We start from the raw sequence: 24,117 nt of genomic DNA, 5'->3' as shown, positions 1-24,117 counted from the left end.
TATTATAAAGTGATATGGACGTACTTCATTTCAAATACCTGTCACATTGATGAAAATACCACACCTTTCTTAACAGAAACATGATTTTTAAATCAATCTTGTGTGTTGGGTTGAAAGATACAATGGTTATACATCTCATTTTAAGCTACTGTTGTCTGCCTTCCTCAGGTTATCATTGATTAAATAATACCATAAGAGCAAGTACAAGATAGAAAAATGTCTGCAATGCAAAATCTCAAAGTATTTAAAAAAATAGAAGAAATTAAGTTTCAACTAGGCAGATACACGCTGCAACCAGAAGCACAACTGTGAATGTACTTTTAAATTTATTTATTTGCAAATATAGAACAAACTGCTAAAGAAATTTTGTCACGATGAACAGAAACAATCTGTCAAAATAGGAGAGTGTTGGGGTTTTTTAATCCACTGGAAACACCCAATATTAAATGAATCTTTGTCATTGGTTTTCTATAAATACTTAATTACTTCAATACAATAAGGATGTTCTTCTATTATAGGAGAATTGTGCAATCTCTTACAAGAGGATATTCATTACTTTCTAACCATCTGTCACTTCAGTTCTCCAAACACCACACCTCCCCAAAAAAATCTAATTAGTTTTTATTCAGTCAGACATTATAAATGATGCTAGTGTGGATACTGAAAACGTAGTTCAATAAAGTTAATACTGAGGCATAATGGAAAGCGGTTTGCTGAACAAAAATGGACCAGAAGGCAAAAAAAGGAAAAGTCACACCCTGCTAATTCTACTGTTTTTCATTTCCTATTGACTAGGAAATTATTGGCTAATAAGAAGAAAAAAGAAGGTAAATACCATATCACAGATAAACTTACAGGTAGTAAAGTTTTCCAGCAGCAGGAAGCACTCGTTTCCTGTAGTCTATTCCAGAATCAAGCTGCACTGTGCTGCAATACTTCTACAGAGACAAAAAAAAAGAAAAAAGAATAGCTTTCCTCAAGCCAAAACTGTATTTACTATTGTTTGTGTTAGAGAGAAGACACAGTGCTGTGATAAACCATCAGCAGGAATATCATCTGCAAAACTGATTCAAGATCACAAAACTAAAGTCTCCAATTATCAAAGCAAAGAAATAAGGTGGAAATCATTCATAAATCCAAAACAAAAAGATAACCAGTTTCAAAAGTCCAGCAACTAGAAAATTACTACAGTTTGGAAGCACGTGGAATGAAACCAGAATGGATATTACTCGTTCTCTCTAGGTAGTGCTTTGCTGAGGGAGTGCGTAAAAATAATTATTTCCACATTAAAAATACACATTAAGAAACAGAAAATTAAAAGTTGAAGAGACCACAATCCAATTCTAGCAACAGAGACAACTGAAACTACTTCTGTTTTATATGGTAAAACTAATTTCATTTTATCCTTCTACTAAGATTAAAAAATTTTATGAGTCAAACATCAAATATATGAACCATGCCAAGTCTTGCTGCAAAATGGACCAAAACACACAGGGGAATAAACAAAGCTCTATACCAAAAAGATTTTGTTTCATTTTTGTAATGTCTGAGTTGACTCAGAAAAAGTTGCTTCCCCAAATCCTGCCCCCCTTTAAACAACCTGTAAGAGTCCAAGTGTGATACAGATGCTCCTGAGTAGTCATAATAATTGCTTCTGTTAGAAAACTCAAAACCAGCTGTACTAAAGGACACTTTTTTGGGGTCAAGGCCTGAGGCTGAGAGCAAAACTCTCATTAATCGCAGTGGGATCAAGATTTTACACCCTCTGGCAAAGGGAATAGCTCTGCTTATCTCTTCCTGCTACTGCCATCATACACAACTCGTGGGTGTTACACAGCTAGAAGCAAAAGATGCTATAAAAGAAAGGGAGGAAAAGTTTTCATATTTTATAAAAGATACCTCTATCAACAATTTAATTAAAACAATAAGACTTCGGGGTTTTCTTTAGGTAATTCAACACCATTAAAATTCTTTGGATTGCTAGAATCCACTAAATTAGCCTGCTTCTTCACTATGAACTATTAGTTTATCTTTAATGCTCTCGTTAAGTATTTCATATTCTGTCAAATTTTCCAAGCCTCCTTGAGGACATTCAAGTAACAAAATTGGAAATGTCAAATCTCATTTATAGCAACTACGTTGCAGGGAAAAAAAAACCTTAAATTTTAGAAGAACTATCATCAGTGATTCAAGGAACAATGGCCCTATTGAACAAATGCGTTGCATAGGACTTACAGAGTACAAATATCTGCAGGAGTGACTGTAATGACTCACTGCACTGTTTTTTTCCCTTGGCTATTATTGAAGACTCGATACCTATTTTAAACCTCCAACTTCCCTGAAAAGATACACAGCTGAAGAAGTTAAGTGGGGGAAAAAGAAGTCATCTGAAAGCCCAGAATCCCAGGAAAATCCATGTATCTCTAATTCCCATGAGTAAGAGCCACGCTAATCAAATCATTATCTTGGGCTAAGGCTACTGCAAACACAACAGTATTGGTGCTACAATATTATAATAATCTATTCCCTTTCTTTCCATGAAAGCTTACAAAGAAAGAGAATAACAGAGCAGAAGAAAAAGCTTCCAGAGGTATCCAATAATATGCACAAGGGAGGGAGGATGTTTAAGCGTTTCTTCAGCATCAGTCTGGCAGTCAAGGCTACAAGGAAAATTCCTGAAATTTCACAGCAGCGTTGGTGTACTTTGCTTTTCTCTGCCAGGAATCAATGCTCAGCACCTTTCCACCTCATGTTTTATTCTCCCAAAGTAGTACATTAGCTCGAGTACTATTTTCTTCATGATGGGGGGTGGGGTGGGGGCAAGGAATACAAGCACATTACCACTACCGCTATGCAGGCTATGAGATTATTTAGATACTCAGATACTGTTTATAATTTCGGTTGTTTTGTTTGTCTCTTGGAAACAACAGGTAGGAAATTTTGCATTAATTCAGCCTCACCTCTCTGGCCTTCAAGTCGGGTTTATAGGCACTGCTGTTCTCTCAGGCTGTTGCATATAGTGCGAAGAGTGAAAACAGAGTTACATATACTTAAGAGTGGGGCATGGTCACGGTAGGGCTGAGATTAAAAATAAGTGCACCTGAGCACTGTAGCCAATGTAAATCTATTGTGCTGATATTTACAGTGGTGCTTGAGGCTCAGCTGATAATGACTGCTGAGTTGAGCAGACACAGGCACACAGACCAATACTGTGCTATATTATGCAGGTCACTGCAGCTTGCTGAAATATAAATCAGCGCTTTGTGCTACAGTATTCTAGTGTATTTCTGTTCTGCTTACAAACTCATCACTCCTTAAATGCACTGACAGTCTTTATGACTCCATGATTTAACATTACAGCAAACGAGTTTTGGAGGTAAGGACTACAGAAGTAAATACTACCACAGTAGCTATGAAGTAGTTGCATTTCTTCTGCCTTCCCTCCCTTTTTGATTTCTTCAAAGTAATTAGGTATTACTGCTATTCAGAAAAAAAATTGCTATCACTAATGGACACTAATGAAGAAGAGTTTGTGTGCTCCAAAGCTCATGTTTTGGGGCCCTTTTAAAGTTACAAACAGCTGCCTAAATTAATGATATTTCTTTTTCCCATAAACCTTGTCTTCTAGGTCTCCAACAATGCACCACTATTGATTCTAATGTGATACCACATTACGTAGTTTATCTTTAAAATATCTGTTAGATATTTTGGGCTGTAAGACCTTTCAGCAAGAGAGGGAATAGCAGCATCCTGTTCGGAAGTATATAAAATGCAGTTATTACAGTCCTACTGAGTTTTTGCTTCCTTAGGAGGCAAAAGTCAACTGAACCAAACATAAACAAAACGGAAAGCTAGAATTCTGATATACAGCAGTTTTCTGTGACACACAACATATGCATAGAAGTAGAGGCCAGTTAACAGGAAGAGAGAGATACTTAGGCCTTTGGAAAACATTTGGCATTTTACTATCCTGCTCCCTGGATGTTCCAAATTCATTTCTGAGTTTAGTTTGGGTCGGGGGTTTTGTGTGTGTGTGTGTGTGTGTGTGTGTGTGTGTGTGTGTGCGCGCGTGATTTTTTTGGCTTAATTCTGTCTGAGCTTTCAAATACAGCCATCTCATATTTTTCAAACATCACACTCCATCAAATTCTGCCCGGTATTTACTCTGAATCTCTAGCACATTTTTCATCCATTACTGTCTCAAGAAACACTGACTTGGACCTCAGAGCATTGTGTAAATATCTATAAAATGGACGGCCCTGCCACTAAAACAAAACCTTATAATCTGCGTAGCAACATGCTCCCAGAAAACATTCCTTCAAAACATGACTGCTGTTTTCAGATTATAAACTTTGTAGGGTAGCAACAACCTTCTCCTTATGTGAATATATGATAGAGTACACATCTATAGGTGCTACTGGAAAACGGTGTAGCAAAAAAAAAAACCAAACAAACCAAACAGAAGTGTGAGTAAAGAAACCAATCATTCAATGATAATGTGGAAATAATGCCAACAAACCAGCATACAAACATGCACTGGGGTGGGCAATGCTATTTACGCAAACTGAGCTCTACACAGTGCAGAACAGAAAGGGTGTGATAGCAGTACCAGTGAACTGAAGTAATGGGAGGACTGCTTGCACTGGCAGGCAGTAACAGCCATTAAGAATGTACTGATGGAGATGGTTCTAAAGGGGGATTCAGCACACAGTCACCTTTACTCAAAGCCAGAGTCAGAAAGGTCACACAGAAACTATGTGCTAAGCAGAGATCCAAAAGCTTTTCCTTTTGGGGTTTCCTTTGTTGACAAGGGTATCCACCACAGTTCTTTGTTTCTACGCGCAGAAACATTCACTTATCCACTTCACAGGAACGCAGAGGGCAAAATGTTCACATTTGTAAGTATTCTTTTCAAGATAAATTATTTTAATATTAAAAAGACATCATATAATCAGAATGTCTAATAGAAGAAAATAAAGCACACCAAAATATTTTACTCTTCAATTTTTTTCAGCATGGGGAAAAGCCCTACTAAGATTACGTGTAGGAATCCTAGTTCTCTCTCCATCTGTGGACTAACTTCTCCAGCACTGAACTGATTAAACCCTACAGATGTGATTGCATCCTCATACTAATCACCACCACGGAATCTAATCAACAGCCAAAGAACTAACTGGAGTGCTCAGATTGTTAGTACTTAATTGTCAAAGCCATGACTGTAACTATTGGTTTCCGTTTCTTAAGATGGAATTTTAAACTTTTAAATTTCATTTACTTGGGCTATACTTCTCCTTTCCTTTTGAAATAAATACTTAAAATTGAAGCTACAGTTAGTTGAGTCTGTTCTGTGGAACCATCTACAGTTTCCAACAGATTTTCTATTCTATTGAGATATTTCAAGTCTGACTTAGCCTATTCAATTCAAATGCATAAAATTAATTAGTCATACAATTTATTTTGAAGTCATTTATGTATTTATGTATACAAAGAACAAATACAATTACAGAATTGAAAACGCAATTAGTAAGTTAAAAATACAGCATGATCATGCACTCATTTCCACTGAAGTGGCATAAAAACTTTTTATTCCAGAAGGAAAAAAAGACAAAGCCTCAAGGCTCAACTCCACACAGAGCACCTAAAACAACCTTCAGATAGGATAGATAAAATTAAACTCTCAGTATACCTACAGTAGAAAGTTATTAAATACAGACCAGTATACATTTTTGTTCCTGTAAGCCCCTCTAATATTCCTTTGTTGCTGCAATCAAGAATGGTAGCTATTAAGATGTTTAGCTGCTCAAGAAATCAGAGACGACAGGATAAATCATTAAGTAGAGGAACAGAGGTTCAAGGAAATTTCAAAAGGCAGTCAAGGTTAACTGGATAACCTACAATTTCTCAAGATGTGTGCTTCCCATGTGTCACAAAAACCTCTGAAATGCTAATATATGGCCTTGTAGTCTGTCCACGAACACTGTGCTAAATACCATGTTTCCCTGTAAGCTCAAATATTGTGATCAATCCATGACCCTTGATAATGCAGGTGAGTAGGTATTTCTTAACCTTATTGAAGACCATCGTAAGTCAACCCAACTGTCATTCTCTGCTATGAGTTTTAATGGCATTAAAAAAAGAAAACCAGAACTCACTCAAATCAGAAAGTCAGCCCACAGGATCAGACAAACCCTACCTGATCACCTCCAGAGAAGATGTAGGGGAAGAGAGATGGGAAAGTGCTTCATCTTGGTATGATCATTACCTTAATTCCCACACCTGCTAAGTTTCCTCAGCCCTTCACACTCGGGCCAAACTAGACACCTGCAAATGCAGCTGTAGCACTGCATCTGCAGTACTAAATGCACTTTCCATACAAGTAAAATTACTCCTATCCCCAGGCATGCAAAACTGCACAATTAGTACTCTTGGCCTCTGGTGTAGTTCTTACTGAGCACATGAGAACTTCTACTATTAATAATAAAACCATGCCTGACTGAGAAGCGCAACTTCTAAGCACTCTTTCTGAGCAAAAGGAATCAATCTCCACAGAAGTATCATCTTCCCTTTTCAAATACATCCTCAGCATCTAACTCTTTGTATTAGTGTATAACCAAAAAAAAGAAAAAAAAAAAAAAATCACACACACATGCACCCATCCCTAAATATCACCCCACACCTGTCCTGCTGGTTTGGCCTCCAAGGCATGGCATCAATAAAATCAGAAAATAATGAGATTGCTCATTGGCAGTCACCCTTCTCATACATTTACATCCAGCTGAAGAGAAAAATTCTCTCACATCACACAACGTGCAGACAGGTGGCAAGAGCCCTTCACCAGCAAGCAACAGGGGGAGAGCTCCTCAGGCAAACAGAGCTCACTAGATGTAATGATTTTTACTTTTCATTATTTGAGTCCATGTAGTGTTAGATTATCAACTAGAATTCTGTTTCTTCTTTCTTAAAATTCTTTCTTAAGCAGTTTCAAGAAAAGCTTTCTCCATCCAAAGGATACCACTACAATTGGAATTTTCCCAGATGATTTGTAACTGTGGCAGATATAAGGAATCCTCTCAAGCAAAAATGCAGTGTGCTATGAAAAAAATATTTCTGACCTACAAAGCACACCCACAGGTTTCAATTTTGCCGTACTCTCAAAGTCATCAGCACGTTTCAGAACGTGAAACTGGTCCAACTGGGACCCATGAGCTGGGCAGGTCTGTCTACAGCCTGCTGAGAGAAGCATACAAAGTGCAGGGTTTCCTCTTTGGCGCAGCTCTGAAAGGAGATCAACCAGACCATTAGCCATGAGTAAGCATGGTAAAGGGCTGCTCCTTTTATCCACGCTTAAAATCGGCCTCGTTTAAAAAATAAAAAGTAAACGGAGTTTTTAACAGTCCTAAGTTTCTGCTACACAGATCCATGGGAGTAAGTTGTACTCAGAGGGAGGGAGAAGGAGAAAGGGAATCATCAGGTATTTCATGGTGGATAAAAACTTGGTCCAAGCCTTGTCGGATATGCATACAGTTTTTGTCTCCCTGTTCAGATGTTGTTGAAACAGTAGACTTTAAAGAAAATGTCAATGAATCCTCATAAGCACTATACATGACCTCTGGGGTAATTAGCAATCATTCAAAAGCAACAAGACTAAAATGTTCTATTCTTTATTACTGTCAGCTCTTGTCTTGATCCGCATTTTAATAAAGATGGTTCATTGCTAAGACAGTTTCATGAATCAGTCATAATTACATTCTGACACGCAGTGAATAGTAAAGCAAAACTAAATATCGCTTCATCAACCTTTCTAACCTTTATGCAAGTATTAAGTGTAAATAATTTTTACACTATCTTACAACAGAAAATCTGCATATTTCTTAGCTTTGTACATACTCTACCCCAACTGAATTTCATGTGACCTGTACCTGAAAAAAACACCCTTACAATCAGGCATAATTATTTAGTCTTACATGATATTCAGGTGTTGCCTTTCACAGATCAAATCAACTTCAAGTACAAAAGGCTATCTGTTCTGCAAAACAGAGCAACGCTTTAAAGGGTTAACTGAATTTTTCTACAGTCTTTCCCCCTATACTCTTCTGCAAGGGAACACGGGAAATTGCTACAATAGTTTTAGACACTTCATGCTTGTTCCAAATGTAAACACCGTAACGAAACAACCCCTAAAGCTCCACACAAACAAATTTTGAGGACAACTTTCAAACTGTCATCCAAGAATCCTGCACAGTATCAGTGAAACGAATCATGCTCAGATTAACTCTGGATGACAAACATTTGATTTGTGAAATTATTTTTAAGGGGACCTAGGGCACAAAGATTTGGGAAGTGAAATACTGCCAAATATATATATTTTTTAATTAGCCTTCTTCTTACCCTTGAGACAAGAACATTTAAAGTGAAGAGTTAGAGGTAAAATTCATTCAATGGAAGTTGCACAAGTTTACACCACAGCCTTCAAAACTTTAACGACTAAGAACCCCCACTATTCTTGCTACTGCAAGGAACATACGATCTATTGTACAACTTTTCAATAACTTATTTTAATGTCTAGCTACAAATCAGCTACCCCCTAAGAAGAGGAAAAATAGACAATTAACTTGTAAAGTAATGGTGCATGAATAAAGACAGAGACTCTTAAAATGTGCTGTTGTGTGAATAGTATTTCAGATATTCAGACAAAAGTGAAAGAATTCAGGAGGTACAGATGTGGCTGTGCTGGGTAGGAGACAAATAGTCTCTCCTTCTTCCAGCCAGGGAGCAGAAGAATGGCACAGTAAACTTTCATGCAATAAGAATTACACCGAACAGCTCTCCCTGTTTCACATCACTTAGGGAAAATCTTCCTTGCAGAAAGAAATAATAAAAAACCAACCAAGCAAACCCAAACCAACCCACAAACCACTGCGTAACATTCAGTTTTGCTAAAGAACCCACACAACTGTAACTTTCAATCTCCTAATAAACAAGCCATGGTGCTCTGTGAAAAACAAACGCCAAGAGTTCACCCCGAATTTATAACATGGCGTTTTGTAGGCTGAGGGTCAAACTGACCCCAAATGCGTGCACTTCATTGGAATTACACCCTGGATGAAGTTATTTGTCTAGATTCCTTTTTTTGCTGTTGTTTTTCTTTCTAACATTTGATTTGTATTTCTCCCCCAGTATTAGCCTTTGCTCCTGCCAGAACTGTTGGCAGGCAGGGAAAGGAGAAAAAAAAAAAAAAAAAGTAGTATTGATTTACAAAACTGGATTTCCCAGAATAAAGAAAAATGCGATTAAGATCTAAACAAAGGCTAAAGATGGCTTACGCTTAGCTCTGATGAGGTCCACTGCCTCATTACCAACTTCTGATGCATTTTGTTTCAAGGGAATCCAAAAGTCCTTGCTGTAAAGCAGGCTGGGGGGTGCAGAGTCCATTCACTCTTTCTGTATCACAACCATTATGTAAGAAGTATAAAACACTGCCTTTATGCTGCCAAACCACAATGACTCTTCTTACATCAAAGCGGTTTCACCACTAGGGTTTTTTTTCCCTCTGAAATTTATTCAAGCCAAGGGCAGGGAGACAACAATTCATACACACTAATTACACCTAATTATCTATTCCTTCCCCCCCCCTTTCCACCAGCTTCGGCCAGTGCTATTTGCTATCTGGGTTTCTCACAACCTCCCCTTGCCCTGTCCATCCAACTCAACAGCAAAGTCTTTGAAGAAAACAGTTGTGGCTTCTTAGAATTTTAACAATGTAAGGTTCAACTCAAATTAAATTATTCTATTATTAGTTTTGACACATTTATGTGTTAAATATGAAGGCCTCTGTTAATTTGGCAAATTCCTCGCATCTCTTCGTGGCTAGAATTGCTGGTAACACCCTCTCTTGTAGGAGCTTCTTCTCATGCTTTCTTTTCATGATCTAAATGAAATGTTTATTGGATTAAAGTTCTTCTCTGCAGACCTCCATGGTGGCCTGTGACAAAGAGCTTAAAAGCTTTATTAATTGGCTCAGGCTTTTTGGGGGGATGCAGGACCTCATTTCACATTACATCACAAGCAAATAAAACTGCCACGTGTAATTAGACTAATTTACCCTGATACAGCAGAAATCAACTATTCCATATCTACAATATGCTTTGACTTATTCATTTTAATCAAGGAGTAACCAAACCAAGCAAGAACTCAGGAAATCCTTAACAATCAAAAGCAGTGAGAAGGCAGGAAGCCCAACACTGAGCAACTCTTTTATCCTAAGGTAAAGTTTTGATCTGCACCTAAATAAACTGTCTAGAAGCAAGCACGTGTAAGACAGACATAGAAGGTAAGCAAACCAAACAGCTTAAAATCTAGTGAACACACTAAGGCAATAGGTACGTTATAACATATTAACAGTTAAGTGCTCTAAACTACAGAATTCAAATAACCCTTGTGTTTAAACTTAACACACACACAGGCTTAGAAGGCTGAATGCAGAAAGTGCTGGTAACTTCTAATCTGACACCTTGCTTTCTATATACATTTTGTTAGTTGACACTCAGAAATTTGTCAAACTGAAATTACCCAGAAATTATACTGATGTTCAGGAAAAAATACTTGCAATCATGCTCTATTTTTTATTTTCACTTTTTCTATGTTTAATTAGGTACACTTCACAAAAGATGAGTACTTCTATTACTTGCAGAAAGAACAAGAACAAATGCTCCTTCTACTTAGGAGTTTGCTTGGTTACATACTAAGAAGGGAAACAAAAGGCCCAACATCTTCAGTAATGAAAAAGTCAATTGATAGGCAAAGCCATCACAATATCAAAGGCCTAATCCCTGCAATTCTGACTCAGGTGACAGTTCACAAGGGTCAGAGTGGCTGACACTGACCTCAAAAGCAGGTTTTAACTATTCAACATACTGAAAGCTGCTGGGCTATCACACCATTAGACTGGAACAAACTGACAAATCAATTTCATCAAGGAGATGACTTTTTTTTGCGGGGGGGAGTAAGGAGGGGGTAAAAGAGGCAGATCCCCCAATCAACAAATCCCTGCATTTCTCACACAGGTGGTTGGACAAAAGCTGACTGCACCATCAAAGACATTTTACATCTACCCAATGCCTTTGTACAAAACTGACTCCCACAATTTCCCTAGGGACAGCTGTAAATGCTTTAAACAAGTACTTTTCACATATTCGAACTAAGTTATTGAAAAGTAAAAACACTTTTAAATTCCTCCATTTCCTGCTTTGTAAGAAAGGGTATATTTTAATTAAAACCAGAGCAGGCAACAATGGCAATAAATAATCACCGTTCTATTCTGAGAAATACAGTGAACAATAGAGTATATAAAAATACACTGCTTTCTGTTTGAGACGAGTGCACAATGCTTATGGTTAAAAGTCTTTTTAACCAAATAGTTTTAAAATAAATAAATATTTGGTCCCTATCAGCAGAAGAAAAAAAGAAGTTCACTACAGAAAGCTTACAGTAATTTCATGTCCTACTGACAATACTGTCAACGGGGTTTTGGTTGATTCTAAGCAAAATGAGGGTAGTCAAAGCAAACATTTTATTTTAGAACTGTACCTTTAAAAGGTATCCTCAGGCTGTAAAAAGCTCTAAAACTTCCAGACCTTCAGTTAGAATTTAGTGCAGTGCAGGTCTGCTGCATGAAGAAAACCTGACAAAATGCAGAAGTTACATATTTGGCATTTTGACTCAGCCTGATGTTTTAGAGCTACACACTGTGGTCCCAGGAAACCTTTGGAAACTCAAGAACTGCTCATTTAAGTTACAGGCTCTACAAAACAAACAGTTGAAGGAGCTTTCCTTCCCGACTGCCCAGAGAATGAAGCATTGGAACTAGCCACTGAACTAGAATCAGGATTCCAGAACACTCAATGGTTGATGCAAATGTCTTCATTAAGTATCTGCATAAGCTAAAATGTGCCAAAATTACTGCAAACCAGTAAATTAAAGCATGCTTTTATTATTTTTTTTTAAGAGCCTCACTTCAGCTCTTGCATCAAGTTGTTAAAAATGAGTGGGATGTGTGGGAGTGTTGATCTGGTTGAGGGCCAGAAGGCTCTGCAGAGGGATATGGGCACACTGTGTCAACTGGCTGAGGCCAACTGCTTGAGGTTCAGCAAGGCCAGGGCAGTGATCATCCCCCTGTACTCAGCACTGATGAGGCCGCACCTCAAATACTGTGTTCAGTTCTGTGACCCTCAGTACAAGAAAGACACTGAGGTGCTGGAGCAGGTTCGGAGAAGGGCAGTGGAGCTGGTGAAGGGTCTGGAGCACAAGTCCTTAGAAGAATGGGGTTGTTTAGCCTGGAAAAAAGAAGGCTCAGGAGGGACCTTACTGCTCTCTGCAACCACCTGAAAGGAGGTTGTAGCAAGGAGGTGGCTGTTCTCACAAATAAGAAGTGGTAGGACAAGAGAAAATGGCCTCAAGTTGCACCAGGGAAGGTTTGGGTTGAGCATCAGGAAAAATTTCTTCACCAAGAGGGTGGTCAATTACTGGAACAGGCTGCCCAGAGCAGTGAAGGAGTCACCATCCCTGGAGGGATTAAAAACATGTAGATGTGACACTTAAGGACACGGTTTCATGGTGGACTTGGCAGTGCTAGGTTAATGGTTGGACTTGATCTTAAAGTTCTTTCCAACCCTGACAATTCTGTGATTCTATGATTCTAAGATACATAGCTTTATTTGTAAACCGTTTCTAAAATGTTTAGAAAATTTTTCTATTTCTTACTGGTTTAGATCAACAGTTTGTGGAGTATTTCTGCTCTGAGCACTTGCACAAAGTAACAGTGAGCAGCGATTGTGTTTCCCTGCAAGAGCTGCCTTTGTTAAAAAAAAAAAAAAAAAAGAAAGAAAAAAGGAAAAAAAATCACTTAGGAGTTCCATGCACTTTAAGATGCTCAGTAAGAAATCCTGCAAGATTAAAAGCGCAATCAGAAGTGCCTGAATCTAATTGCAATTATAGAATTAAAAGATTTTTCTCCCTAATAGTTATCTCTGTAAAGCTCTGTCTCTAAAATTTCATGACCTGAAGAAGCACTCTTCTCTGTTGCAGAAACTAAGCCCTCCCATAAAGAATTCCCAAAGAATGTTATCCACAACAACAAACTGATAACTGAGTTTTTTCCTGCTTATGAAAACTACTCCCTTTAGTTACAGAATTAAGGAATCACTGAAACATGAGATCTCACACTAAGTAAGATTTCAAAAGATCAGAACACTGACAGGTTCAGAATTGGGCAGGGGACACGCATAGGGCAGGAAATGCTGTCAATAGCCTTACTGGCCTGCCCAACTACACAAACCTGAAGCTTTTCTGCAGCTATCAGCTGGAGGATTTGTAGCTTTTCATGGCCTCAAAAAGTGGAATTTATCAATTTCACCTTCCACTGCAGGCATTCAGCAATCACTTGTCCTCAGTAATCTACCACCTAGAAAGACAACACAGACAAACTTTGCAAGGTAACTGTATTTTCCATAGAGCGCTGTTTCACTTTTTGCTTATTCCACAGAAATTGGTTTGTAGTTGTCTTTGTAAGAATAGGAACCCAAATACAGATACTGGAATTATATTGTCCCAAGAAAATAAAATCAACAACAAAATTAAGGATGAGCATGGATAACTCTAGATCTAGGAAAGAAACCGCTTCTTTTCATCATTTGAAGACAAGGAAAGATTTTTATATAGCAGTTACCAGGGTATCTGGTGTCTCTGCATTCCATGTATGAGGAACAGAAACAGCCTGAAATCTATTTCAAGTGAACCACCTCATCACAGAAATGTACTGTGATGTTCATCCCATGTTCCCAAGAACTTTAAAGGAATTTAAAGCTCCCGTGCTGAACTTGAACTACTTTTAGCTCTAAAGCCTTATTTTAAGACTTATGACCATAGAAGTCAATTTCTGAAACAAACAAAACCAACCCATCCATTCACCCCCACTAAACCCCAAACAAAAGCCCTGCAGGAGGCTCTGCACTCAGAGAAAACTAAGACAGGAGTAGTCCAAGCTGTCAAAGACACTGTCAGGGAACAGGTTAGATGAGACTGACACTACTACAGACACACATGGCTCGGTGTGAGCTAAAGGCAGAGAAGACAGTAAGCGGACTCCAGGAAGCTGTCTTCAGAGCTGCTACTTGTTGAACATTATGTGAAACCTCACAAATACCCATTCAGAAAACCACTTACAATGAGAAAGACCCAGAAACAAGGTAACTGAGGGGTACATACCAAACACTACTTTCTTTACACCAACAAAAACACCAGGTTTTGTAGCATAACAAATGCAAGATGTCCACAAGTACAACACAGTATAGCTGTTAGAGGAATACTATATTACATGGCATATGCACACCAGTACAAAGTCTTACCCCAAAAAATTCTGTTACTTTAGTCAAAAAGGTAACTTTCTGTCACATTAAAAATATCCAGCTTTCAAAACATTTTAGTTGTAGACAGAAAGAGTTCTTCTTGCCTTACCTTCAATTATTTTCACCCCAAACAGTTAAAGCACATACATCCTCTCTGGAAACTAGCATCAAAGCAATCCTGTACAAATTTATAATTTATTAATACAGCAGGGAAAATTGAGAAGCATTTAACAAGTGACTCTCCTTACCTTCAGCACAGCAATGAATGGTACAAAATTAGCTCTCTGAAGACCATTTTTATAGAGATCTGAAAGAAAGGAAATCAGTACCATTTTGCTACTTAGTCTTAATAACAATGTCGGCTTGTCTTTTAGTCTGGCGAATAAAACTCAGTATTGCCAGAGAGAGAAGGAACAAAAGGCAGAAGAGGAGAGCTGAGACCGATTTCTTTTTTTTTGCTGTATGAAAATTTGGTATATTCTTAAGGAAGAATGGAGCATCCTGAAAAACTCTGAAAAAGGCAGCAAACACAAGATGACTTCAATCTCTACTGACATATAACTGATTTTAGCAAAAGGAGTAAGACCAGCAGCTGTTTTAAAGTAAGGACATAAAAATTATAAGGTCAAAATTATGCAACTGCTAAGTCCCAAGTGTTTGGCAGAGGGGAAAAACCCAATGTCAACGAAAAATTACACTATCTGAGCTTCTAAAGTTTGCATCATTCTTGTTCAGTGTACTGTGGTACACTTTATCTTCTAGCAATTCTACCAGGCAAACCTCACTTTCCAAAGTGAGAAAAAGGGTCACCCCTAAGGCCAAAAAAAAATAAAAAGAAAATTAAATTAATATGCAAACTTATGCAAAGTTACTAAAAATATCAGTGAATTAAAAAAAAAAATAATTACATAACAAAATGCAGATCCACACTCAAAGAAAATACGAATTAGTAAAAACAAACCATAAAGCAGCATTTTATATCTTATTTATCTCTAAATTTCATAGAGTGTACACTTCTTCTCTGGAGACTATCCAACTGCCCAACATGTTCATAACAGAATGATTTCTTTGAAAATGTTGCCACTTCAAAGCTGTAACGGGCTGCTCTGTTTCATTAATATTAGGAAGCCTTATAAGAAGGCAATACAGCACTATGACTGACTGAAGGAATAAATAAAAGAATAAAGCACCCAGCTGAGATGTCACCAAAATTCCCCACAAAGACCACACCAGATTATTAATACCACCTACATTCCCTGTGCTGCCTAAAGGCTACAAACAGGCTGAAGTTTTTATGCCCTACCAACACTTCATGGTGAACAGAAGACACAGTATGTATGAGAAACTAACAGGACACCTACAAAATGGTTTCCACAAAATTGGATATGCACATAGAAACATTTAGGAAAATTATCAGTGAAGGTGATTCCACACCCTAATTACTAACAAATTGTATGAAGCCATGTATTGTTCTCATTCATAATTCTGCAAATCATGATAGCTATACATTTGTTTAAAAAACAATCTCATATTTACTTGCAAAAACCACTGAATATGTAACAGTACTATAAGACAGCTACTTCTGTTAGTTCTTCTAGATATTAAGGCCATGAAGTTTTGTACTATATCTCTGTTTTGTAAGAACAAGAAATAATTTTGGTGAAGAAATGAAGCCAGGATTCCTCAAACACTGCACCTCAGTATTTCCCCTCATATTCCCTTGAGGAGGAAGTTTAATATGGTTAAGTGTTACATCTGCTCTCTAATGAAAAAGCCACTGTTCCCCTTTGTATCTACAGGAAACAATTCAGTCTTAAACCTTGATGTAGCATACTACACTAACCCAACTCTCTTTTCTGCAGTAGGATTTCAGACGCACACAGTGAGTACATAGGAATAGCGAGAGAAGAATAAGTGACGGGCACTGATCAACATCTGGACTGCAAGACAGTTTAGCTGTGATGTCATTCTTGACATCGTCTGTTGGGTAGCTAGTACAAATGTATGACTTTCAGGTTGACACAGTGACTTAATATGTACTAAGAAAAAAACCCTGTATGATGATAATGGTCACAGACTAACATCTCAGTTCAATAACTGGAATACAATCCCCAAGTTAAGATAAAAATCTCTCCTGAACTTGAAAGAGTAGTGCTTCAAAAAACACAAGGATGGCTCCAAACTGCCATCCAGTTTATCTATAATTAACCCAACTACAGTAGTTACGGTTTCATCTTGTTTGCTTAAACCAGAAAATAAACCAATGGGAAATGACCTCCTCCTCTAGTAAAAACGTGAGTGTTTTCTTCTCTCAATCTCTCCCCCCTTCAGACAGACTGCATTGCAAATCTTTAGTGATCCTCTTACTCAATATGGGTAGAAAAATTAACTGTAGTTACAGTTAATGCTGCAACTCTTCAGTATTTTTTGCAAACATTTGAAATTAACCAATCTAAAGTGTCATAAAAGTTGCAAGATATCATACTACTCTATAACAAACCCTTTTCTCCTATACAAAAAAAATACAATTACCGCTTGGTTAAAACCCATACAGATTTCGGGACTTCATAGGAGGATCTATCCAGCTAGTTACTCTCCATTTAAAAATATAGTTAGCAATGGAAATAACTCTCCTAAGTAATTCCCAGTGACTGATCTCAAACCAGGCTGAGTGTGACATCTTCATAAGGGGTTCTTCTTTAAGCTACTGGATCAAGTCCACAAGTTTCCGAGTTAGAAACCAGGAAAGAATGTACTCTCATTTACTCTCTCTTTTGCAGAATATGGTCTTTTCCTATCATCCAAAACCAAGGCAGTATTTTACCTCTCCTCTACTCCCCTGTCCCCAAATACCCTTCCTCTGGTTTAGAGAAGATCAGAAAACACAGAAGGCATCTAGAGGAAAGAAATGGCTTGAGTTGGAGAGAGGGAAGAAATATCTCTTACTGAAAAACCTTTCTTCCTTAAGAACACAAAAAACCCGGACAAATTGGAGTATCTCAGATTCTTGCAGACTAGAGAGTTTATTAGTATTAAACACTGTATTGACTTTAATACAATTGCTTTACAAGTTACTGCGATTCATTGTATTTGGATAATATTGGTAGCATGTTTGTTTTACCTTCTGGAGGCCTGTTAGATGTTGCCACAACGACAACCCCATTTTGGAACAGATTTTCAAAAAGCTGCTTCAGAATCATGGCATCAGCAATGTCAGTGACCTGTAGAAGACAACACATTTGTTTTGTCTTGCTTTCAGCTTCTGCCGCAATAATCTGCAAGTGGCTTTGTAGCTAGGAAAAACGCTTGTTAGTGAAAGCCATGGAGAAAGATTCTAATTATTGCTTGGTGAGAAAAAATAAAAGGGATAATTAATAAGCAGTGAATGCACCCCAGTCTTTCAAAACTTGCCCGCTCTTTATTGCGGAACTCCACCATTTCTTTACCAATTGCTAAATGATTCCATGTTAACTTCTATTATAAAACTACAGGTGGGAGACAGAGAAAACAGATCTAAACATTTAAGAGGCCTAATTAATTAAAAACAACATGAAAAAACAGAACACAGAAAGAAAATACACACCGGCTGTTTTACATTTCTATTACCTTTGAGGCAAAGGTTTGCAGAGGTGAATTTAAATGGTCATGGGACTTCAGAAAAAAAGACAAGTAGCCAACTATACATAATCAGCTGCTGTTGAAAATAGAATGATATGACATAGATACTATTGTGTGATTGTTGCAAAAAACAATTCAACAGATGGCCCATCACAAAAATAAGCAATTTCATTGTTCTTTTTAAGTGCCTTCTATTACTGTCCATGAATAATCAAAAGGCAGGCAGTCACTTCCAGCACAGTCAGCCTCTTCTAACCTTCAGGCACAAAACACGAAGGAAAAGGAAAAAAAAAAAATAAAAATGGGTGTGACAAGTGATACTGGGGGGGGGGAGGGGAAGGAGAGAATAAGATGACTAAAAATCAGCCATGAAGTGAAATTTCTTTCAATATCTAAGTTTAGCTTAAAGAACCTGCTTTACAGTACCAAGAAATTAAAAGAAACCAAAACCACTCAGTACTAATGAAAATATAAATAAATAAATAAATAAATAAATACATACAATCTCTGAAAATCCCATTGTTACAACAGCAACTTATATTTTACAGGAGTTCACCGGCTGAGATCAGCAACATTAAGTAAGCCATTTCTATTACTGTTACACTTGTTTCACCCGCATTCCCTCTGACTACAATCTAGACACTTGTTGCATTTTGACTTACCAAAACAGACCCCAGTTCTGTGGAAATAAAACACTGGTGGCATCCTGAGAGCTATATACACTCATTACCGAACAGACAGGCTGCTATGCTTTCACCAGTTTACATGTGTATGTTGCGATAGTAATACACCTACAGGAAGACTATTTAACCCAGGGTAATTTTTAACCCTACTCCCCATTTCTAAAGATCTTTTTGGGCAGCAGAAAAACCATAAATTAATTCTACACTAAAGACAGTAAAAGACTTGGGTTAAATTTGACAGCTAGTTTGGAAGCAATAATGTTCATAAGGAACTATATGTAAACACCTGTTCATGCAAAGATTTCTTCCAATTAGTTCCATGGAATAAATTAATATGGATTATATTTTCTTTTTCAAAACCAAACTTTTACACAACCAGTAACACACCCCTCAGATTTGCACATCTGTGATCAGATCCAACATTCCAAAAAGCATGTCATAGTTCACTATTATAGTGTATGTCTAATATATCTGCTTATAATTTAATTCTTCTGAATGCTAAAATTTAGAACTCCCCCTGTTCCTAGAAAACAAGACACACAAGGAATCAGTATACAGGCGCACTGTAGGGGTAACCAGATTTCTTGTATCACAAAGAAAAGCTAATAACCAGGTTCTAAAAATTTACTCTGCAAACTATGCTGTTCAAAACTTTTTTGTTTAAAAATCCTATAAAGCATGCTACCCTTAGAAAATAGGTAGGGAAAGAATATTAGTCCTCACATGAAAGAAAAGCATTAATAACATTCTCTTATTAACTAGAACTGCAACTTGATGTGGAATTCTGATGTTTTCAATGTCATTAAAAAAACAAAATTCTCCAAAGTTACATCAAAAAGCCAGAGCCATTTTCAGACCTGGGATCCAAATATGAGCTCTTGTTTCTCATACAGCTTGGGAAAGACAGAAAATTTCTACAAAGTAAAGAAGGTAGAAGACAGTAACTAAAGTATTGTCATGTCTCGTTTTTTACTGTATCCAGCATTCATTACAAGACAGAATAAAAGCAGAGGCTACAAATTACCAATAAGGAGAGCCTGCTAATGGAGAGAATGGAGACATTTCATTAGCATTTAAGAGAAAAGATTTTTCTGACCTAGTGCTGCTTTCCCATTATGACTCATGTTAAAAAAAAAAAAAGGAAAAAATAATTAAAAAATAAAAAAGTGAAAAACCCACTAGACTAATAGTTAATTTACATGTGTAAGTGCCTGAGACTCAGTCAGCCACTGATTGGTACAGATCCACGCAATGAATGACAAACATGAGCATGTATTACAAGCAATTAGTATTAGCACAAAAATAAGAGACTAATTTTTATTAGAATCTTTTAATAGCATGCAGGTTAGTAAAAACTCCCTAAATTGTAATTTGCTTCAAGTCTAAGTGGTACTGATGATATATAAAGACTTAGACTGTATATCCTTCAGCATACCAAAAAGTAGGGATTCTGTTTTCATTATCAATAAAACGAACACAGGGTAGAGTCACACACTGAAATTAGAGCTTCTAATTATCTGTGTATAATTATTTGATAGCTAAACAATAACTAGGCCAACCTCTGTGTTCTGAAAACTTAAAATTAGAATTAAAAATGGCTTAAATTCTATGTTTTTTTTTCTACAAAATGAGGACACATTTTTAGAATGGCATAAGACTTTTTGATTTAAAAAAATACTTTCATATTTACAATAAACTGTATGGCAAAGATCAGTAATAAGTAGCAATGCTTTAATAATGTGACAGCCTGTGGGTTAGGCAAATGCTGCCAAAATACCTGCTTCAGAAAGGACAAACTCAGAAGCTTAGTGCCATCCCACAGTATTTGCAGAAAGAAACACTTCAGAAATATTTGGGTGGGGTTTTAATACAATATTTTGGAAAACAAAACACTACTTTTAAAACTACCAAAACATCTTTCTATGGCAATTCACCAAATCTCCACTTGTTCAACAGTCCTCCAGACTTCACAAGAAGATTCACTTCAGAGTACTTCTGTTTAGCTTTAGCCCACTGTCAAAGAGGAATGTGCAACCTCAGCAATGCTTTTGTCTTCTGAAGTTCTGCATTCTGTTTCCTCTGGAATATGAACATTAACAATACTCTTTGCTGTCCCTGTCACAATATCATTCATCCATGTGCCTGATCTCAAGACAAACAAACAAACTGATTTTTTCAGCTCTTTTTTTTTTTTCCAAACAGGTACTTAAAAGCAGCCTGAAGGGTTTAAAGCAAATCTCAATCATTTTCTGACCTGCCCTCTACACCACAAGTGTTTTGTCGAAGTCATAGAGACACAGCTTGATTCCCACCTGTCAAAACAGCAGCTTAGCCTGCAAGTTAAAGCAGTGATGTTCTGAGTCTCCAACTCCTTACAGTTTTCTTTTAATCTAATTCTTTAAATCTGAGTACTGAATATTGCAGTGAAACGTAGCCATTATCTCCATGGGGGAAATGAGCTGCAAACGTCCTGAATTAGATTTGGCTCCTTATTATCAATGTTAACTGTGCAACCATGTGAGCTGGTTTTCCAGTCACTGCACTACCTTATGGCTATTTACACAGAAAGTTTCCCAGAAAGCAGAAAGAATCCCAAATTCAGTGCTTTCTGCAAAATTTCAGAAAGCTGGGACTGCTCTTCAGCAGGCAAAGCCTGCATAGTGTTCCATGCTACAGAAAACCTGTCAAGAAATTTAGCTGTTCAGAAATCCGTTAATTTAGAACATTATTACACCCAGAACAAGTAGATTTTAAATATTCACATAAGAATACTAAGTCTAAGATACATATTTTAGAGAACAGTTCTTTTTCAGCTGTGACACATGCAAAAAAACAGGCGATTTTTACAACTGAAGTGACTGATGTACCTCAAGCAAGTCAGCAGAGGGAGCAGGCAACCAATTTGGAATCACAAAATACCAGAGCCTCTTCCCCTTAAAATGTAGGCACATGACAGTCTGGAGACACAGCAACACCAGGGAAGGAAAGCAGCGGGCATTTATACATAAAACTAGGTACCTACACTAACACATGGTACAGCAAAGATGCCTCCATCTACCACCTGAATATCTGATGTCATGACAGTTAACACTCTTCCCTGCCCTCTCCAAACTTTCCTATTTCTTTGCAGCGTAAATACAATGGTCTCTGTAGTTAGATTTTAATCTGCAAATTTTGGAAGCCTGGCATTCATATTCACTAGATAAAGTACAATTTAAATGATCAAGCATCTCCTCACAATCTGAAACCTTAGATCAAAGGACTACCCCTTTGTTGAAAAACACAGGAGTCACTTGAAACAAGAATATCTACTTCTTTACAGCTATAAAAATCCTCATCATGGGAGCTGATCATAAAATGGTTATTTTCTCAGGTGCACAGGCATGTAAAATAATAGCTAGGAGATATAAATTGCTCTGCCCATTTCAGTAATGTATTAATTTAATAGCATAACACAGACGATTCACAGTTGGTGATTTGAGAACTAACACAGGTCTGGTTTTATCTTGCTCTGCATTTTCTCTCTGAATTAAAAAAAACATTTCAGCTGATGAGTGATACCTAATACCTCTTTAACCTCTCTCCTAAAAATTTTATAAAGCAATTTTTACACCTAAATTTGTGACATGCCCTTATAACACAATTCACAAGCTGTGCAAAACAAATAAAAAAAAAAACAGCTTGGGCAAAGATCATTTTATGAGTTTATTTTTAAACTTCACATGTAATTCAATAAAAGTCTCTTACAATGTTAGCTATGTTGATATAATCTGGCACTGCCATGCCAAAGGCTCCAATGAATCTAGGAAAGAATTTAGGCTGAATTTGACATTTTATTCCCGCATCCTTAATCACACTGAGACAATTTTGTTGCACTATATGAACTACAGCAAAGACCAGACATGCCGAGCAAATATCGGGCAGCTACTTCCCTGGGCACCGTACAGGCTGAGTACAGTATGATGGTTCCTGTCCTGGAATACTCATAAGCCTCTCACCAAACTCTAATACCCACTTGTATGACCAGTAAGTAGACTGGTAAACGAAAGCACTATGAGGGCACTTATACCACCAATTTACATCTTATCTCCTGGAAAAAAAAACAACCAAATAAACCAACACCATCTTCAAAACTGTGAAGTGACTTCTATAGTTCACTACTGGTCAGTGACTCAAATACCATATTAGCAGTAACAAGTGTCATATTTTAAGCTCAAAAGTAATTTTATGAAGTTTCCCTCGAAGTGAAGGAACAACCTCTGATTTCTTACCTGAAATTCATCAAAACATAAAAGAGCAGCCTCTTCACTTATCTCCTCTGCTACTGGAGCAATTGGGTCATATGATTTGGCCATAAATCCTGCTTTTCTTTTTGGCAAGCTCTGCTTAAGGCGATGTATTCCTGAGTTAATAAAACAGACAAATATTTCTTATTTCATTTTCTAAGGCAGGGAAAAAAAATTATTTAGCTGCTAAATAAAAAGTAGCCTAGTCCACTAAAAATAGGAATGCTTCAAATTTAGGCCAATTTCAAGAGAAGAAAACAGTCTTCAACCACAACCAGGTAACAATTAAAAGGTCATGTAATCCTGTGATTTGTATTTTCTTCTTTAGAAGAATATGAAACAAAAAAGAACCTTTTTATGCTATACTTCATCTTTTAAAAACTGATATAAATTACAGTTTTATCTTGCCCCAATTCATGACCTTAGTTTCAGTTTCACTTTGTAATTTGGCATCTTCTGTATTAACTTTCTCTCAGTGAAGAACCCTTACAGTGTTTACAAAACAATGGCACAGCTCTGTGCACTGCATGCTCTGAAGATATACTTAGAATGCATTCAGTTAAAAAACACTCAGACATAGCAACACAGTTATAATGTAAAGAAGATAATACTGGCACAAAGTATGATTATTACATCCATACTTCACTGTCTCACGGATTGTATTCCATCTGACTATAAACAAACATTTGGAAAACAAAGATCCTGCACTAAGAAGCTACCTTTATTAAGATTAAGCATAAATGACAAGAAATGGAAACAGAAAATCTCAACAGTAATCCAACAATGATATTAAAGTGGGCAGTAAATGTGGCAGAAATTGTTTACACTTCCCAAGAAAAATGTAACTGTCACAACACCTCTAAATTACAGCATTATTTAACAATTTCACAGCATTTTAAAGTCAGAGAATTTAAAGAGCCAAATTTTAAAATATCTCAGTCAAAATGAAGCACCTTATTCACCTTGCCAGAAATTTTTCCTGAAACTAAAGATGAACTTCCTTCGACTATTTTTCCCTCTAAATTACTGATAGTATTACTAAGTTTGCCAACCAGAACAGCTCTCATTCACCCGTGCATTTACACCTGCTTTAGTTACTGCTTATTCAAAATGCTGACTGAATTTAAC

General features: G+C 37.1%; 1 protein-coding gene across 7 annotated transcripts in view; it reads right to left on the bottom strand.

Annotated features, from left to right (window-relative positions):
• AFG1L (AFG1 like ATPase) overlaps window positions 1–24,117 on the bottom strand; it is a 58,767-nt gene that overhangs the window by 16,020 nt on the left and 18,630 nt on the right. For 6 of the 7 annotated variants that reach the window (XR_008971601.1, XM_057404719.1, XM_057404723.1 and 3 more), the window contains exons 5-8: window positions 22,975–23,105; window positions 17,524–17,623; window positions 14,651–14,709; window positions 856–938 (exon numbers count right to left, since the gene is read on the bottom strand). Coding sequence is in view for 6 of the 7 variants with exons in the window: in XM_057404719.1 (XP_057260702.1) it covers window positions 856–938; window positions 14,651–14,709; window positions 17,524–17,623; window positions 22,975–23,105 (373 nt within the window). In the remaining variant the exon portion in view is untranslated. The remainder of the gene's footprint in view (window positions 1–855; window positions 939–14,650; window positions 14,710–17,523; window positions 17,624–22,974; window positions 23,106–24,117) is intronic. The other variant, XM_057404724.1, reaches the window with a different exon arrangement.

The sequence above is a fragment of the Pezoporus wallicus genome, unplaced genomic scaffold (assembly GCF_028554395.1).
Source record: "Pezoporus wallicus isolate ANWC-B61680 ecotype Strahan unplaced genomic scaffold, APGP_CSIRO_Pwel_v1 contig_6923, whole genome shotgun sequence".
NCBI lineage: Eukaryota > Metazoa > Chordata > Aves > Psittaciformes > Psittacidae > Pezoporus > Pezoporus wallicus.
This window is presented reverse-complemented; position numbering and strand designations above follow the sequence as displayed.